At 40.1% G+C, this 19,670-nt stretch overlaps 1 protein-coding gene across 9 annotated transcripts in view; it reads left to right on the top strand.

Annotated features, from left to right (window-relative positions):
* TNIK (TRAF2 and NCK interacting kinase) overlaps window positions 1-19,670 on the top strand; it is a 420,651-nt gene that overhangs the window by 313,072 nt on the left and 87,909 nt on the right. For 8 of the 9 annotated variants that reach the window (XM_070753635.1, XM_070753632.1, XM_070753630.1 and 5 more), the window contains exon 14: window positions 4,226-4,417. In XM_070753635.1, the coding sequence (XP_070609736.1) occupies window positions 4,226-4,417 (192 nt within the window). Of the gene's footprint in view, window positions 1-336; window positions 424-4,225; window positions 4,418-19,670 lie in introns of all 9 variants that reach the window. The other variant, XM_070753628.1, reaches the window with a different exon arrangement.

Genomic DNA, 19,670 nt, shown 5'->3' with positions numbered 1-19,670 from the left:
TCACGGGTGGCCTTGGAACGCATCCCCCGCAAAAAACGAGGGATCACTGTACATTCAGCATTAAATGAAACAAGACTCTGTTACTTCCTCGGCAATAGTTTTTGCAGTATGATGTTTACACTTGGCCAATAAAGAATTCTATTTAGCCAAATGCATTGCACTGTATTTCTATTTTCTCCTTTTGCTCCCACCCTCCTCTATCAAGCAGCAATCTTTAAAGGTTATGTGATTTTTTTTTCCCCCCTTCCTATTCTTACAATCACCTTTTTTGCCTTTGGAATTATGGTTCTCCCTTTTCTCTCCTTTTTCCTGCTTCCTGCTTCCCACCACCTCCAGGAATACATCAGGCGACAGTTAGAGGAAGAACAGAGGCAGTTAGAGATCTTGCAGCAGCAGTTACTGCAGGAGCAAGCTCTACTTCTGGTAATGAGGAGGCAGGCTCCATCTTACGTCCTTTCTCCCATCCTTTCTGTCTGTAGTAAAACAGCATGCTATCAGCCTTTATAGAATTGCCACTTCTTTTCCCATTATAAAGTATTGAAATGTTGGTCAATTTGGCATTTGTTGACATTTCTGGAATCTACAAAGCAGATGGTGGCAGGCGTGCCACCAAGATTGGGTGTCACTTATTTGGTTTCATTTGCTTTTTAAATCAGGAAACAGATTTAGTTGCGAAATTGTTTGCAAATTTATTTTGAACAGGAAAGAGAAAGCAAAAGCAACTGGCCAGCTTTTAGCTGCTGAATTAACTGGGATCACGGTCCAAGCATTCATAAAATGAACCCCTAAGCTTATGCACAGGCCATTGGAAAAGTCCCCAAATCTTGCAAGATTAGTGCAGAGGATAGTTGTGGTTTTAATGTGACATTTGGGCTGTATTTCTTGGGAGATGCAACGAGCACCCTAGTGCTTTGTGTGTTGCATTGCCAACCTCTGTCCTAAGCTTTAAGTCACATTTTATTGAACGCTTCATTACATCTTCCATAATTTATTTATTTATTATTTATTTATTATTTGTATTCATATGTCGCTCACTCCAAAAAGGACTCAGAGCGGCTAACAGTATCATAAAACAACAATAAAAATATAGCAATAAAATCAACAATACAATAAAAACAATAATATCCTTTAAAAAAAACCATACATACTGTACATTGCAGTCAATTATAATTTCAGGTCTGCTGGGAAAGCCAGGTCTTAACAGCATTCTGGAAGACCGGTAGGGTGGAAATAATGCGGATCTCGGGGGGGAATTGATTTCAAAGGGTCGGAGCCACCACAGAGAAGGCTCTTCCCCGAGGGAAGTTTGACATTGTTTGGAGGACAGGACCTGGAGAAGGCCATTCCTGTGGGCCCTTCCTGGTTGCAGCGAGGTATGAGGGAGGAGGCGATCCAGTAAATAGTATGGCCCTGAGCCATTTAGGGCTTTAAATGTAATAGCCAACAACTTGAATTGCGTTCAGAGACTGGCTGGCAACCAATGCATCTCGTGTAAGGTTGGAGTAATATGGATGTACCTTGGTACACCCGTTATTGCACGCGTCACTGTATTTTGCACCAGCTGAAGTCTCCGAATGCTCTTCTAGGGTAGCCCCATGTAGAGTGCATTGCAACAGTCAAGCAATAACATTTTCTTTTTCCAAATTTAGCTTCTCGTGGAATAAATTTCTACCAAGGACAAAACATATTTACCCTGGGCCAGAATTTCAGTCTAGTTTGTTTGTTTGTTTGTTTGTTTGTTTTACTAGTTCACCTTCATCCAAAAGTGCTTTAAACTTATGGAGAAAGAGAGTATCAGGCCCGGCTTACAGCAGAAGATAGCTATAGTCATCCTGGTACATATATGCCACTTGAATTTAATTCTTAAATAATAATAGTTTCCAATTAATTGGCTAGAAAGAGAAGAATTTCTGAGAAATAAGCACAATCTGAAATCCTGAATTTGGGAGACCTTTCCAATGCCAATAAGAATGTGGCTGCCTATTTATGGCCTGAAAGTTATAGTGTGGGGCTTCCCAAGAAAAGAGAAGGAAATAATGATCAGAAAACAACAAGAATGGGGAAAAGTGCTAGTAAATAAAGGAATTTTGGGGGGGAATGTGGCAATTCTAAAAGGCTAAGCTCATATGAAAAGCCGTATTGTGGAGAAGCTGAGCTGCTAAGGCCAAACTTTATCTCCAGAGTAGAAAATAGCATGCTGTATTAGTTTGTTTCTGAATGCAATCCTACCAAGAACTATGAATGTTTGTATTGAGTTTTTATTAATAATTGGGGATGCAGTTGGCGGGAGTGTTCCTTGCTTGCACATCTTTCTCTATATGTCTTCATTCTCCATTCATTACTTTGAATTAAGTGAAACCTCCTAGAAATACATCCTACAAAACAATATCCACATCTAACTTCTCTACTTTATGCAATCTGGTGGCATGTTGCTTTTTATAGGCTGCTTTCTTTACATTCAAACTAGAAGAGTGTGTGTTACATATCACTGCCTTTTACGTTCCTTAAAGTTAAGTAGACAAATTCACAAAGTTTCCCTTGTACCTTCTTCTAGTTCAAAGCTACATCTTGTCAGTATTCATGATATGTAATTTCCAGCAGATAAATCCAATCAATCAAATAAACAAATAAATTAATTTATGATTGGGTAGCATTGACTGTTTTTAAACGATAGTGGGCTTTTTTTATCATTGTTGTTAGCCGCCCCGAGTCTACGGGGAGGGGCGGCATACAAATCCAATAAATTATTATTATTATTATTATTATTATTATTATTATTATTATTATTATTATTTTAAGCTATAGTTTTAATTATTGGATTTGTACTGCATTGTTTATTGTTCTTGTGAGCCGCCCCGAGTCTTCGTAGAGGGGTGGCATACAAATCTAATAAATTATTAATTATTATTATTATTAAGGGTTACATTTTAAATTTTTTAACGAGCATTAGATTAATTAGTAATATTTGAATTTTATTCTCTCGTTAACAATAGAACAGGGGGGGGGGAACCCTTTTCTGTTACTGCCAGCCATTTTGATAATTCTGCATTAGGAGTCAGTTAAAATAAAAATGCAATTTATTAGATTTAACCATAAATGCCTTTCAGCTTTAATTTTTTCTATGTGTCAATTATGGCATCAGTTTGAAAGTATTGTGATTGTACTTCCCTGATAGCTACCAGTACTGTATATCCATATTTTAAATAAGCATAATTTTAATGACACGGTCTTTACTTATTTCATACCACTTGAGCTGACACGGTTGCAGAAATACTCCATGTTTGTGGACGTTTTTTACCCCCTTTTCAAAGTCACTTTATATGTAAAGCCTAAAATCAAATTGAATAGAGATTGAATAGCTTCCCGTTCAAATAGACCAAATAAATACCTGTTCGTGATGGATGTTAAGATTTGATAATGAAGGTACAGTGATACCTTGTCTTACAAACTTAATTGGTTCCGGGACGAGGTTCTTAAGGTGAAAAGTTTGTAAGACGAAACAATGTTTCTCATAGGAATCAATGGAAAAGCGATTAATGCGTGCAAGGCCAAAATTCACCCCTTTTGCCAGCCGAAGTGCCCATTTTTGCGCTGCTGGGATCCCCCTGAGCCTCCCCTCCATGGGAAACCCCACCTCTGGACTTCTGTGTTTTTGCCATGCTGCAGGGGAATCCCAGCAGGGGAATTCCAGCATCGCAAAAATGAGCGCTTCACTGACAACAGAAGTCCGGAGGTGGGGTTTCCCATGGAGGGGAGCCTCAGGGGAATTCCAGCAGCACAAAAACGGGTGCTTCCCTGGCAACGGAAGTCTGGAGGTGGGGCATCCCAGCGGCAGCGGTGGGTTTGTAAGGTGAAAATAGTTTGTAAGAAGAGGCAAAAAAATCTTAAACCCCGGGTTTGTATCTCGAAAAGTTTGTATGACGAGGTATCACTGTAATTAGAAATGGAAAATGAGTAAATAGTAATAAAATACACGGAGTTGGGAGGTTAAATTGCTCTTGGGAAAAGGACTGGCCAAAAGTTCACATTAGCCAAACACAACATAATATTGGAATCCATACAAATCACAATCATGGCATCATCTTTTTAATGTTACGTTTCCATCCAGTACCTTTTAGACATGGCTGTTCCCTCACAGTAGTGTTCTGACAGTGGCAGCAAATCCCACAATTCTGTACTCTTCTCTGGCTTTGTTAATTATTGTGTTGTGCACATATCTCGATAGGAATACAAGCGCAAGCAGTTGGAGGAACAACGGCAAGCGGAGAGGCTACAGCGACAACTGCAGCAGGAACGAGACTATCTAGTTTCTTTACAGCAGCAACAGCGACAAGAACAAAGACCAACCGAGAAGAAGCCTCTTTACCATTACAAGGAAGGGATGAACGCCACTGAGAAGCCAGCTTGGGCAAAGGAGGTAGGCCTGATCACATTTTATCTTGGAGCTGTATACAAACCAGTTTCGTCAAAATTGAATTTGCACACATTTTTAGCTTCCTGTCCAGATCTATAACTCTTTGGGATTATCTGGCACTAATTCTTCATGATATTGAGTTATTTGGGCCAATAACTTCATCTGCCCTCTGTTGCGACGGATGCCGGAGTAAACACACGGACCACAGAGCTGGGATTGAATGGGTCACTTTATTAAATCAGGACCTGTAGAGGTGAAATAAATGGGGTGGAAATCAAGTTCAACATACTTGGGCAACTATGGGTGAAGCTCCCTGCTGAGCAAAGGAAAGAGCCTTGACCTTGACCTTGAACCTGGCCATGAACTTGGTCTTGGTCTTCACCTTCCCTGCTCTTAGCCATGCCCAAGGCATGTGGAAAGGCTCCAGCTGGCATGTCACCTGTAGGATTGCAAGGGTGAGCCCTAAGGGCATTCCCCCTCCTTCGGTCGGTACTTGAGATTCCGGAGAGGGGCAGTCCTTCACCTTCCAAAAGGTGCTCCAAAGGAGATCACACAGTTGCTGTTAGCCCCTTTTCAGCCCCATTATTATTATTATTATTATTATTATTATTATTATTATTATTATTATTAATTAGATTTGTATGCCGCACCTCTCCGTAGACTCGGGGTGGCTTACAGCAATGATAAAAACAATATATAATGAAAAATCTAATAGTTAGACTCTAAAATAATAATAATACATTTAAAAAGTCTAAAGTCATACTGCCACAGCAGGGAGTCAAATCTCAGGAAAAGAGGATGGGAGGTGGCAAGCCTGCCTCTATATACAGCTCACTGCCCTGCTCTCAAACTTACGTCATGCCCCTGCACCCAGCGCAGTGCTGGGGCGTGGTCACCCAGGAATCCTTGGGGGCAGGGGCGGTGGTCTGAGCTGCCCGACCCCGCCGCAACCACCGACCAGCCACAAGCGTCTGGTCTTCTATATGTCATCAGGTCCTTGTATCCAACCCAAAGGCTACATTGATTGAGGTTCCCTTACCATTGGGAAATTCCATGGTTGTATCACCTATTTGGATCTGGGTGGTGTAATGCTGGAAGGAAAATGATTCAGCAACGAAATAGAATTGCAGTGTTGATGGTCAGGATTATTATTTTTTTAAAGTGATCACTTTTGTCTTAAGTATTTTTCAAGCAACCTGGGGAAAAAAAATTCCCAGTATGCTTAATAGAAATATTCTATAAAAATGTCAATGGTACAAATGTTTTATAACAGTGATGGCGAACCATTTTCTTGGTGACTGCATCTCTGGTCAACCTTGTTAGCAAAAGACAAGGCAGTGGGGATGCCCAAAACAATAGAATAATTTTTTTTTAAAAATCAGCTCATTTTTTTTTTAAAAAAAAGCCCGATTCCCACTGTGAGGTCAGAGAAGGAACCTGCTCCCATCTCTGTTGCAATTATGATAGTGGTGCCAGCTGAATAAGAAGCTGTTACATTCACATAATACACTTTTTCTGAAGGAAAGGATTGCCAATTCAAAAGCAGATAGTTGATGCCACCGGGGGCACAGTAATTGCCACCATTTTGAAAAACTGCTGGTGTCTTAATAACTACCCTGTTCTACTCAGTGGCTATTACAGGGCGTTTCATTATAGCGTAGAGGTTAAGATGTAAGACCTGTTTGAGAAGACCCAGCTGCAGGTCCCCACTTGAATATGGAGATTGCTGAGTGACATTAAGTGGGTCGTTTTCTCCCCACATAGCTTACTAAACAGGCATCAAATGAAGGAAGGTCTTTCGTGTATATCATCTTAAGCTCTCCAAGGGAAAACCAGAAGATAAATACAGCGTATAGAGTTCCTAAGATCACAGCTTTAATTGGCCTCATCTCCCCATTTGTGGTTTTTGGGAAGTCGTTACAAAAAGCTCTGGAGAATTTCCCAAAATTCCTTTCTATATTGTTTATTTCTACAGACTGAAGCGAAATCACAATGGTTTTTAAGGCCATCTTAATCACCTTCTGGGTTTAAGTGGTAAAAGAATGAAAAGATAGTATTTTACTGTAAAATCAAGAACTTTTCTCATCCTTATTGGAAACCTGTGTAAATTCTGTGTACAGTAATCCCTCGCTACTTCGCGGTTCATCTTTCATGAATTCGCTACTTCACGGGTTTTCATTTAAAAAAAAAATATTTTTATTAAATTGCATAGACACATGACATACATAACATGCAACACTTAGTGGAGCTACAGTCGCACCGCTCAAAGTAGAAGTCATCTTTATATTTGCATGGAAAAAAAGTGAAAAGAAAGGATCTTGTCGCTGTTTAACACCGTCTATAAAATACTTAAGAATATCAATTATAAGGTGATAGATAGAAACACATCTAGAGTATTTAAGAACATATTTAAAAATTTTAAAATTCTAGCTTAAATTGAATTAAAATAAAAGAAAAAAAAGAAGGAAAACACAAGGAAAAAAGTAGAAGGAAAAAGGAGTTTACATTTATATTGTAAATAATCATCATCTACTACAATATAACTACTAAATGCTAGTATATTTAAAATAATAGAACAGTAAAGTTATCTCTTTTTCTTTGTATCCCACCAGATATATACCTTTTGCCAAACATCAAAGGGGGCTGGTTTTCAAAGGGGGCTTAAATCCACTGAAAATTTTAAATCCATTAAAAATTCATAAAATTCTTCTACAGTACTACTGTACTCTATTAAAGAAACTGGTAGGATATCACATGTAGTTCCAGATGAGAAACATTATAGAATGACTGTTTAATGCAAAGGGGTGGTGGTTTAAAAGTCCAAATACATAAAAAAAAAATTCCTCTACTTCATGGAAATTTGTTTTTCACGGGTGGTCTTGGAATGCATCCCCCGTGAAAAACGAGGGATCACTGTAGTAGATTTTCATTTGTTCAATGAAATGGGCACAATCAGATGAAGCAATTGTTTATGTTTTGCAAGAAAATTTGGGAAATATTTTAAACAGACAAGAACCACACATACTCTGCTAAAAATTTTTTTTAAAGCTTGTACAGTATTTTAGTCAACCTTGCATCCTTGGGTAATTTTATAGGAGTGAGACCACAGATAAGAGTAACAAACTACAGATGTAATTTAAAATATTGGCATAAGTAAAACCCTTTATGACATAAAATGAATTGATAGATATTGCATAAAACATTTAAAACTCAGACACTTTGATTTATTAATCTAGATTTTGTTTCTGTAGCCATAGTTAAATATTTGTCTGTCACTATTGTAATATTAGGATTTTTATCTGAGATAAGAATTTTAACTTGTACATAAATGTTTCTTTCTGGTCTTGGTTTTAAAATAGGCTAGATAATATCTGCCAAAAATGCTTGTAAAATTCACAGAGCAATCAAATATGATCCACAGTTTTAAGATAAATATTATTATCGGGATAACACCTTTGAAAGATGGGAATCTTTTGAAATGTATGGTATAACATGTGATGGCAATGCTTTTAATCAGGTTTTTGAAAAGTTGATTTTTATTACTTAAATGTAAACTGCTAAAATTTATTGGCAGTCAAAAAGCATAAATGTAAAGTTCAGGATAAATAATGAAATATTATAATAGTGATAACTTTTGCAACAATCTGGGAAATTATTTCTAAATATCTGTGCTTCCCCAAAATTAAAATCCTGTCTTATATTTTTTTGTACCCTAAAATAAGTGCTTGGCTTTGCCATGCACTCAAAAGTCCGATTGGGCTTATTATCAGGGGATGTCTTATTTAGGAGGAAACAGGGTAGAGTGCACTTATTCAATCAAGTTTAAGAAAACACAGGCATTTAGGAATTATGCTACATTATCTGTTAAACAATTATTTCAAAGATGCTCAATTTTAAAAATTGCAAAGATAACTTCAAATATATACATACCTTCCAATCTGAATTTTAATAATATGTATTGCTTCCTGACTCTCTAAATACTGTGTTAGAGTACTTAGTTTCCAACCTTTGACTGCAAAATTACTTGTCACAAGATGTGGATTGCTGAGTTAAAATAATATCTCTCATTTAAAAACAGTCTCCGTTATGTCTTGGGTAGCTTCCTGGGCCACAAAGTGGAATTGGTTTGTCACTGTTTGTTCCACGTTGCTTTTTTCTAAATTTGTTGTAATTTGTAGACTTAGCCCATCTAAATAACTATATGACTAAATCTGTCTATGTTCCAACTGCAAACAAAGTCAAATATGTGCTTCTACCTGGTAAAAGAATGTTGATTGAAATGATTTTATAAGCAAGCCAATTTATCTTCATTAAAAGTCCACAGAATTCCACATTCAGGGGTCCCCAATGAATACCAGTCACTATAAGGAAAGCCATGTTCTCTCTTTGACTTCCAAAGAAGTTCACCAACTTGTAGAAACGGGTCATTATATTGGTCCACTACTGCTCGATATGTATCTTCTGTGTTAAGGGGTATGTGTACATTTTTGTTTGGCAGTGTATGGGTTAGAACATCTAGTTTCCTTAATTTTCTAAAACAGCATGGTTTTCAAAACAGTCTTGGGTCTTCCCTTATTGAAGGAGATCTCATATTATGAGCATGGTACAAAGGCATTGAACAATTGCATGTTGTCTATGAGATTGCTTACAATGTGTGTTTCAATAGTTTAATTTCTGTAATCCTACTTCCCCAGGTCCAGCAACGAACCTTTAATAACCTGCCTGTTATCCCAGCTAAACAGAGCCATAGTTCCATTCCCAAACACATGCCCTTTCTTATTCACAAAGGCACCATCCTTCAATCCAACTCTAAAGCTTATCCTAATATTTCCAAACTGCATGGTAAGCAAAACGTACAAGATCAGCAAGCACTAGATCATAAAGGAAAGGGCATGTTGGCGTCTGCCAGACAAGTAGCACTGCTGCCTGTCATTACAATTTCCATGCCAAGTCCACAGGAAGGTCCAAAGAAAAAGCCCGTTATGATAAACTCTGAAACTAGGCATGGTTTTCCAGACAGAAGGAACAAGAATAGCAACGTGAGGTGCTTCCGTGGCTCTCGATCACAAGGGTGTAGCCCTGATAGGATGCAACCGCTGGAGGTCAAGTCAGTGTCTTCTCCTCATCTTCCAGAAAGAGATAAACCAGCGTTACCTCCTTATAAAATCAAAATGAACTTCCAAGAACACAGTGGAGACAAGCGAAGAAAAAACCAGCCTTCACATTTATACCCAGGTGTTATTTCTCCTTCGAGAAGCGCTCCATCTTTAAACAATGTCTTAGAAATCCATGATCATCTAGATTTGAGTGCTTCTAGCCCAGCCTCTGTCTTGAGGTATCACAACATACAAAGTGACCATAAGAAGCACCATGTATCTGTGGAGAGTGTCTTTGAACATCATCACGTTTCTGTTGGGCACCATCATGCACAAATGCCAAGGAAAATGGTACAAAAGAATACGGAGCGATTTCTGGTTCCTTCTCTGGATCTTTCTCCACAAATTTCTCAGTGGAATGTATCCAGAATGGAACCCATATCTCCCTCTGCTCGTTCAGTATCTTTAAATGCCCTTTCATGTTCTTCTAACTCTGAAGTGATTTGGCCTTCTGAAAGCTCCCATGGCAATTCCTCTGGTACTGCTACGCCGGTGAATCTGGGTTCAATCTCTAACTTTTCCTGTTTTTCTTCCAAACTTTCTCCACAAATACCAAATACAAAACAGACATTAGGTTTACGTGTGAACAGTTATATGTCTCTGTCATCTAGCACACCTAATCTTCAATATGCTGGACAGAATACATAAAACCATTTCCACTGGATAAATTCTCCCAATAATTTTCCTAGTACAGTGGTACCTCTACTTACGGACTTAATTCGTTCCGTGACCAGGTTCTTAAGTAGAAAAGTTTGTAAGAAGAAGCAATTTTTCCCATAGGAATCAATGTAAAAGCAAATAATGTGTGCGATTGGGGAAACCACAGGGAGGGTGGAGGCCCTGTTTCCTCCCAGGAGATTCCTAGAGAGGCCCCACGGAGGCTTCTCTCTGCCTTTTCTGGCCCTGCTTCCTCCCAGGAGATTCCTAGAGAGGCCCCAAGGTGCTGTTTTCTCCCAGGAGATTCCTAGAGAGGCCCCATGGAGAATTCTCCCTGCCTTTTCTGGCCCTGCTTCCTCCCAGGAGATTTCTACAGAGGCCTCGTGGAGGCTTCTCAGTGCCTTTTCTGGCCCTGTTTTCTCCCAGGAGATTCCTAGAGAGGCCCCACAGAGGATTCTCCCTGCCTTTTCTGGCCCTGCTTCCTCCCAGGAGATTCCTAGAGAGGCCCCATGGAGGTTTCTCCCTGCCTTTTCCGGTTACAGTTTTGGAGGGTCGGGTTTGTAAGTGGAAAGTGGCTCTTGAGAAGAGGCAAAAAAATCTTGAACATCCAGTTCTTATCTAGAAAAGTTCGTAAATAGAAGCGTTCTTATGTAGATGTACCACTGTATTACCAGTTCTCTCATTCTATAACTAGGGTTTATCAAAAAGTTTATAGCGTTTCTGAAACAAATAGCAGCCAGCGAAGATTTTTTTTGTTGTCATTTTGCTTTGAGTTGCTAATCATTTACCATTTGAGTAGTTGTAACTATGAACAGGAGATATGTTATTAAAAGATACTCCAGCTCTTCTCTCCTCTAACATAGTATCTGCTACAGTGCATAAGTGCAGTATCTAAACATGAATTATATTTCACGTAACATGTTATATTTTTAATCTCATTTATACGCATACATCTGGCAAAACTTAGCTGATTTAATTTGATAACAGCATTCCATTGTTCCATCCATTCTTATGTTTCTAATTAAACATGACCAAATGCTGGCAAAATGCTCTTGTCAATCTTTCCTTGGTACTCAGTAACTAAGTAGCCTAGCTATATTCTGTAGTTTTGAAAGGAACTTAAAATTGTTCATTCTCAATCTGCTGTTTTCTGTTAAATTTGAATTTAAAAATCCAGCAGATGTTTTCTCTCTTTTGGGAAGAACATAAAATAAATTAACAAGGGTTGTATTTAGGTGTTTTCTCTCTCTATATATATATATATATATCTAGTGCAAATTAGGAGAATAATTAAAAAGAAGGAATAACTTTGTTTCCCTTCTTTTTAAGATTTAATATTTTCAACTCATTTTGTTACTCCATGCAATATATTTTGTCGCAATGCTATTTGCAACTGTCCATGGTTTCAGGCCAAAACCGTAACTTGTTTCTATCGACTTACAACCTCTATTGACTTACAGTCATATAGTTTTCTTCATGGGATAAGATAGTGGTTTGCCATTGTAATGTGCCAAAGTAATTTGTCATTCCAATATTTTCTATTTTGTTTCCCAATTTAACTTTTGGATTTCACAAATTGCCCTATCCAAATGCATAAGATGTTGGTGCATCTTTAGCTCTTACTAAATGCTTTTGGGGTTTTTTATTTTGTATCACTGCATTATCTTAAAAATGTCCATAGTCTCCCATCAGTTGTTACATAACTAGTTTAGCCAGATTACCAGATTCCTCTGAGATCTTCCATGTTATAATCTATCACTGCACATGGATCCTCTCCTACTGTCTGAATAAAAAGGCAGCATATAGAATGAATAATTGAATATATAAATAGCTTCTTTCCATATTAGGGGAAGACCTAACTTTCCCTCTTACCATATGATATCAGTGCAAGAGAATAATTAATAAATGAATGCTTTATTACTAATACAAATGCAATGCTTGGCATTTTCTTTATATTATCAATATATCTTTTCAAAATATTGTTATTAAAAGCAAATGCACACACACACTTACAGATCCCTGTTATTTCAAGATTATTTTAAAAAAATACAGACACACATTCTAGTCTTTTGGAAGAATATAAATCTTGTTATATTTTCAACACTCGTACAAGGTGATATTTTCATTCAACCTTTCCAGAAGCAAACTCTTTTTTTTTTTACTATTTTGCTTTGAGTGTAGGTATTCGAGCTCATTGAAAATATTTTATTTAACTGCTTAAATATAAAAGTTTAACTGCTTTCTTAAGACTCAATATATTAGCCTACTGATGGATTTTCAAATCCATTATGAATCTGTAGGTTTAGGTCTTTTACTTCTTATCAGATATTATTAGGGGAAAAAACCAACTTTAATTCCCAGTAGCAAAACATAATTCTGAGTTACCAGTCTGACGTTTGCCCTAAACTCAATGGGCACTTTATACTGTATATTCAAAACATATTGAAGGTTTTGTGGAGCATCTCAGCATGAAGTTCAAGGGATCTTTTTCCCTATCCTGCTATTTGTGTATCTGTTTCTCAACTCCTTTCTTGTTGGAAGTTTAGGATAGTGTACTGATAGTTAAGAATTAAGAACTTGAGAATTTTGAAGATTCCTTTCTAATGACAAGAAGGACAGTGGGGGAGACATGATAGCACTGTTCCAATATTTGAGGGGCTCCTACAAAGACGAAGGGGTCAGACTATTTTCCAAAGCACCAAAAGTCAAGATGAGAAACATTGGTTGGAAACTAACCAAGAGGAGAAGTAACCTAGAACTAAGGAGAAATTTCCTAACAGTGAGAACAATTAACCAATGGGACAGCTTGCCTCCAGAAATTATAAAGTGCTCCATTCCTGAAGGCTTTCAAAAAAAAGACTGGACAACCTGTTTGTCTGAAATTATAGAGGGCAGTGATGGTGAACCTTTTTTGGTTTATGGAATTCACTTCCAGAAGAGGTAGTGACAGCTGTCAGCCTGTATAGCTTCAAGGCAGGATTAGACAGATTCATGGATGCCAAGTGTATCGGTGGTTATTGAAACGGATGTCCATGTGCCGCCTCTATGTTGGTTGAGGCAGGCAGGATTCCCTTGAGTACCATTTGTTGGGGGTCAAGGGAAAGGGAGGGTCTTGCCTTCTCTTTCTGCTCAAGATCCCCATGTACAATTGGTGGGCCACTGTGTGACACATAATGCTGGACTCAATGGACTTTGGCCTGATTCAGCATGGCTCTCCTTATGTTCTTATGCGTGCCAAAGGGGAAAGTGCCTGCGCTAGCACATGCACACACCAATTCCTTCCCCCCACCACCCATGTGCACCACCACCACCCTGTGCTGCCCCTGCACATGCGCACAACCCCCTCCAGCCCCCTCGCATGCACACAGGCTTCAATGAAGCCTGGGATGGTGAAAAAACAACCAAATGGGCAAACCGGAAGTTCAGAAAAATGGGCTTCTGGTTTGCCCTTTGGGCTATTTTTTGCACTCTGGGGATTCAGGAAGCTTCCCTAAAGCCTCCAGCGTCCAAAAAAAAAAAAAAAGCACAATGGGCAAACCGGAAGTCCACTTTTCCAAACTTTCAGTTTGCCAGTTGGACCATTTTTTGCACTTTGGAGCTTCAGGGAAGCTTCCTTGAAGCGTCTGGAGGGTGAAACTGCCTTTCCCAAGGCTGAAAATTAACTGCATGTGCACTGGAGCTGATATAGGGCAATGCCCCACACGTGCCATAGATTCACCATCACTGATATAGGATTTCCTGTTTGAGCAGGGGGTTGGACTAGAAGGCCTCTGAGGTCCCTTCCAACTCTATTATTCCTTTGTTCAATACCTTCTGCAAAATATACTAACCTCTTTTGCTGTTCAAGTTCATATTCTCTGAATTCCAAAGCAAACCAAAAGAAAATTTTGCTTTGCTTTACTTTGTTTTCTTTTCCTTTCCTTTGCTTTGCTTAAGCAAAGAAGCCCAGTGAATCTTGTCAGCTTTCAAAGGCACCTTAGGTTTAAATCCTTCTGCACGAAATATGTAGAAGTAGAATGCACAGAATAACTTTCGGCTATTACCTTTTTCTAGCAGGATCAAAATAAGTTAAAACTAGCTGCAAACAGCCATCTTTCCAATGCACTCCGGAGTTTCTTGGTTGCCTATGGTCCTTTTTCTGCTCCTGTTGTAGAGGATCAGAAAAAGGACCCCAGGCAACCAAGAAACTCCGGAGTGCATTGGAAAGATGGTTGTTTGCAGCTAGTTTTAACTTATTTTGATCCTGCTAGAAAAAGGTAATAGCCGAAAGTTATTCCGTGCGTTCTACTTTATCTCCAAAATCTAATAAAAGCATTTTAACGATGAAGTAGTCTCAATTAAAGGACAGTTTTCAAGAGATCATATCCTTTTATGAGCATAAGCAAAGGTTATGCAGACCCCAAATATTCTTACGATTATCAAACACTAGTTGCGGCTTTAATTAGCTGCTGCCGTGGGAGGATATGAAAAAAATAAACCTTTTTCTTATCTGTAATCTGACATGGTTCGTATCTGGCTGCTGCTGGCATCTTTCTTTTTTCTGGGGTTTCCTCCACCAAAATATGTATTTTTTTGTGTGAGCATGGCAGTCAGGGAAGGGCGGGCTGTTTTATATTTCAATTAAAAGAAAAAAATCAACTGCTTATTTTAAACCATTGGTTGGGAATGTTAATAGAAGAGGTGGTGTAACTTTGAATTTAGATTGTAAAACGCTTTTTTCTTTTTAACAATCGGTGGCAGTGAGGGAGTTAGGGACCTTTATATGTATTCCCACTGCTGCTAAGACGAATTACAACTTAAATAAAAGTTAAACTGCTTTTACTCCAAAGTGTGGTTTGTTCAACTGTTTACCAAAGTTTATAAGCAACAGTGAAAGCTTTTACAAGTGTGCAAAGTGTTGGTGTGTCATGAAACAATACCTTTTGGGTCAGCTTTTTCTTAGGTCAGTGTAAAGCAGGAGTTAAATTCAGCGGGTTCTGGAGAACTGGTAGCAGAAGTTCTGAGTAGTTCAGAGAACCGCCAGATACCACCTCTGCCTGGCCCCGGAGTAGGAAGGGGATGGAGATTTTGCAGTATCCTTCTACTGCCACTCCACCATGCTTTGCCCACAGAGACAGGAGGGGGAAATGTTGAATTTCACCCCCCGCTGTAAAGATCTGAGGAGATGAAATAAAATCTGCACTCAATGAATTTGTTGTGAATGAGATCTTCAGAACTTGAGTCCCGAGTGTGTGTTGCTGTGTGTGACTGAAATACTGTTAAAAGTGGAGTGTTGATAGGTAATATTGTATAAGTATATCTCATAGTTAAAAATAAATTTTATGTACAGTCTCAGTGAGTGTTTGGTGGATGATTGTATTGGGCAGAAGAATGGGACAGGGTAAATGATAGGTTGGAAATACAGTGGAACCTCAAGATACGAACCTAATTGGTTCCAGGGGGAGGTTCGTAACACGAAAGGTTCGTAAGACGAAACATTGTTTCCCATAGGAAACAATGTAAAGTCAATTAATCCGTGCAACCAAAAAAAAAACCCGCAAAAAAACCGCTGCCGCCCAGCTGTGACCTTTTAAAACAGCCGTGCGGCTTTCCAGCAGCCTCTGAACGCCAAACGCGGAAGTTTGGGTTTGGCGTTCGGCTTCGGGAGACGGCTGGGAAGCTGCGCGGCTGTTTTAAAATGTCACAGCCCGGCTGGGGGGCTTCCCAGCAAACCCCCCCCAGCCCGGCTGTGACCTTTTAAAACGGCCGTGCGGCTTCCCAGCCGGGCTGGGGGGCTTCCCAGCAACCCCCCCCCCAGCCCAGCTGTGACCTTTTAAAACAGCCGCGTGGCTTTCCAGCAGCCTGTGAACGCCAAATGCGGAAGTTTGGGTTTGGCGTTCGGCTTCGGGAGACGGCTGGGAAGCCGCGCGGCTGTTTTAAAATGTCACAGCCGGGCTGGGGGGCTTCCCAGCAAACCCCCCCAGCCCGGCTGTGACCTTTTAAAACAGCCGCGTGGCTTTCCAGCAGCCTCTGAACGCCAAACGCGGAAGTTTGGGTTTGGCGTTCGGCTTCAGGAGACGGCTGGGAAGCCGCGCGGCTGTTTTAAAATGTCACAGCCGGGCTGGGGGGCTTCCCAGCAACCCCCCCCAGCCCGGCTGTGACCTTTTAAAACAGCCGCGCGGCTTCCCAGCAGCCTCCGAACGGTTCAGAAAAAATTTGCCTCTTCTTACGAACTTTTTTCGTGATACGAACGCCAAACCCGAACTTCCGGGTTTGGCGTTCGGAGGCTGCTGGAAAGCCCCGCCGCCCGGCTGTCACCTTTTAAAACAGCCGCGCGGCTTCCCAGCAGCCTCCGAACGGTTCAGAAAAAATTTGCCTCTTCTTACGAACTTTTTTCGTGATACGAACGCCAAACCCGAACTTCCGGGTTTGGCATTCGGAGGCTGCTGGAAAGCCGCGCGGCTGTTTTAAAAGGTGACAGCCGGGCTGGGGGGCTTCCCAGCAGCCTCCGAACGCCAAACCCGGAAGTTCGGGTTTGGCGTTCGTATCACGAAAAAAGTTCGTAAGAAGAGGCAAATTTTTTCTGAACCCCGGGTTCGTATCTTGAGTTGTTCGTAAGACGAGGGGTTCGTATCTTGAGGTACCACTGTACAGTGATACCTTGTCTTACGAACTTAATTGGTTCCGGGATGAGGTTCGTAAGGTGAAAAGTTCGTAAGACGAAACAATGTTTCTCATAGGAATCAATGGAAAACCGATTAATGCATGCAAGCCCAAAATTTACCCCTTTGTCAAGCCAAAGTGCCCGTTTTTGTACTGGTGGGATTCCCCTGAAGATCCCCTCCATGGGAAACACCACCTCCAGACTTCTGCATTTTTGTGATGCTGTAGGGAAATCCCAGGAAGGGAATCCCAGGATTGCAAAAATGGGCGCTCCGCTGGCAACGGAAGTCCAGAGGTGGGGTTTCCCAGCAAGGGGAGCCTCAGCGAAATTGCACCATCGCAAAAACACAGAAGTCCAGAGGTGGGGTTATGAGGACTTCCGTGTTTTTGCGATGGTGTGATTTTGCTGAGGCTTCCCTCACTGGGAAACCCCACCTCCGGACTTCCGTTGCTAGTGGAGTGCCCATTTTTGCGATCCTGGGATTCCCCTCCTGGGATTTCCCTACAGCATCGCAAAAATGCAGAAGTCAGGAGGTGGGATTTCCCATGGAGGGGAGCCTCAGGGGAATCCCAGGATCGCAAAAACGGGCACTTTGCTTGCAACGGAAGTCTGGAGGCGGGGCATCCCTGCGGCGGCGGGGGGTTCGTAAGGCGAAAAAAGTTCATAAGAAGATGCAAAAAAAATCCCAAACCCCGGGTTCGTATCTCGAAAAGTTTGTATGACGAGGGGTTCGTATGACAAGGTGCCACAGTATTAATAAAAGACTGTGTATATTGACTTTTAATTTAGATCATACAAATTTGTAATAATTGGTGGCAATGGGTAGACTCTGTTTGCATCCTCAGGCAGCCTTCTTGACCTAGGCATAGATAATAGTATTTTATCTAAAATTCCCCAGAAGCATGTAGAAGTAAATTTGCCAGTAGGTGAGTGGCAAACCTGTATTGACAAAATTCGTAGAGGTTTGGCCTAAAACAATCCAGGGAAATCTATTTAGTGACTTTGAGCATATAAGAAGAAAGCACCTTCCAGCTCAGTCTAGATTCCTTTATCATAAACATTGCCACTTGAAAGCTGATTTAATTAAGCAAAGCGTTGTACCACATAAAGCCCGTTAAATAACAAAGCGCTTGAAATTTTGGTGACGACATCCTAGTTCATAGGTTGTTTTAATCATGATATTCTGTGTTAATTTGCTGCCAGCTCTGGTTCGGTCCGATATTTAATGATTGTATAGCACCCCAGAATGCACTGTTTCATTACCTCTGGGACTGGAGAATATACTATGTGGGCTTGACTATTTTGGCAGCTTAGTGTTGCTTCATAGTCATTTGGAGGATGGCAAACAAGAATTGAAGTTAAAAATAAACAAGCAAACATAATTGTCATAGGATCAAACAACATTTTGAATTACTTTCTGGCTCAGATATTGCAGTATAAAGCCATGTCAACCATGTACAGGTATTTTATTATTTGCAACATTAAGTAATTTATTTCCTTTCACTAAGAGAGGAGGGGCAGGGCATTGAATGTAGGACATTACAAGCCATATGTTTTTGCTTTGTCCTCTCCAATTCCTGCCTTTTTAAAAGCTATTCTTCTAGGTTTGGTGCTGTGGTGGCATGTGGTTAGAGTGCAGTACTGCAGGTTGCTTCTGCTGACTGCAATTTGGCAGTTCAAATCCCGCCAGGCTCAAGGTTGATTCAACCTTCCATCCTTCTGAGATGGGTAAAATCAGGACCCACATTGTTGGGGCAATATTCTGACTCCGTAAACCATTTAGAGAGGGCTGTAAAGCACTGTGAAGCGGTATATAAGTCTAAGTGCTGCTGCTATTTCTCAGAACTGGGAAAATGAGTCAAGAACCATTCCCTCTCATTTTATTTTTTTCAAAGAAGGGTTCTTCCACCACTTTTTGAACATAACAAAGGCAACTAGGCAGTTGCAAAACAGCTCACAATCACATGTCTTGCATTTGACATCCTAAGGATAACCAAACAACATTGTCCTATCTATTTAGACCTTGTTTTACCTTGTAAACCTTTTTTATAGCATTGTCAGACTAAGAGCACCGTCGAAGGTTGGTAAGCAATCCATTGGTGGTGGTGAGGGTGTATTAGAACAAAAATAAATAAATACAGGTATCCAACAAATTAAAAACTTCCTGATTATCACTCACAGTTGATTCTAATCTGTTATTATATTTTGTCTGAAAGAGTTTTATTGTTGGCATAATTCTTAATCAAGCTATCCCACTGGATTCTAACTCTGATAATTATTACATGTGTTCATATTAGTGTATCATTCCATTTCTTACTGAAAGCATTTTAACATTTGTTTTGATGCTCATGGCCTCAAAAGAGATCAAGCACCTCCTTGAACTCAAGTGGTAATCCAAGAATTTGAGAGCCTTTAAAACTAGGATGTCTCAAAGCTTTGCTACTTTAAGCTTTGTACTTAAACTTTACACTCCTTTAAAATGTATAAAGACTCCTTTTGGCATTTCTGTGTAATTTCATTCAGGATATGCCACCTTTGAGTTCAGCCATTTGGATGTATCTCTTCATAGATTAGGGGCATACACAGTTCAATCAATCAATCGATCAATCAATTAGAATAGAGCTGGAAGGGACCTTGGAGGTCTTCTAGTCCAACCCCCTGCTCAAGCAGGAGACCCTATCCTATACCATTTCAGACATGTGGCTATCCAGTCTCTTCTTAAAAACCTCCAGTAATGAAGCCCCTACAACTTTTAGCTAGGTTTAGGAAAGATTCCTACCAAAACAGTTTAGATCAGGGG

Source organism: Erythrolamprus reginae, chromosome 5, assembly GCF_031021105.1.
Source record: "Erythrolamprus reginae isolate rEryReg1 chromosome 5, rEryReg1.hap1, whole genome shotgun sequence".
Classification (NCBI taxonomy): Eukaryota; Metazoa; Chordata; class Lepidosauria; order Squamata; family Dipsadidae; genus Erythrolamprus; species Erythrolamprus reginae.
This window is presented reverse-complemented; position numbering and strand designations above follow the sequence as displayed.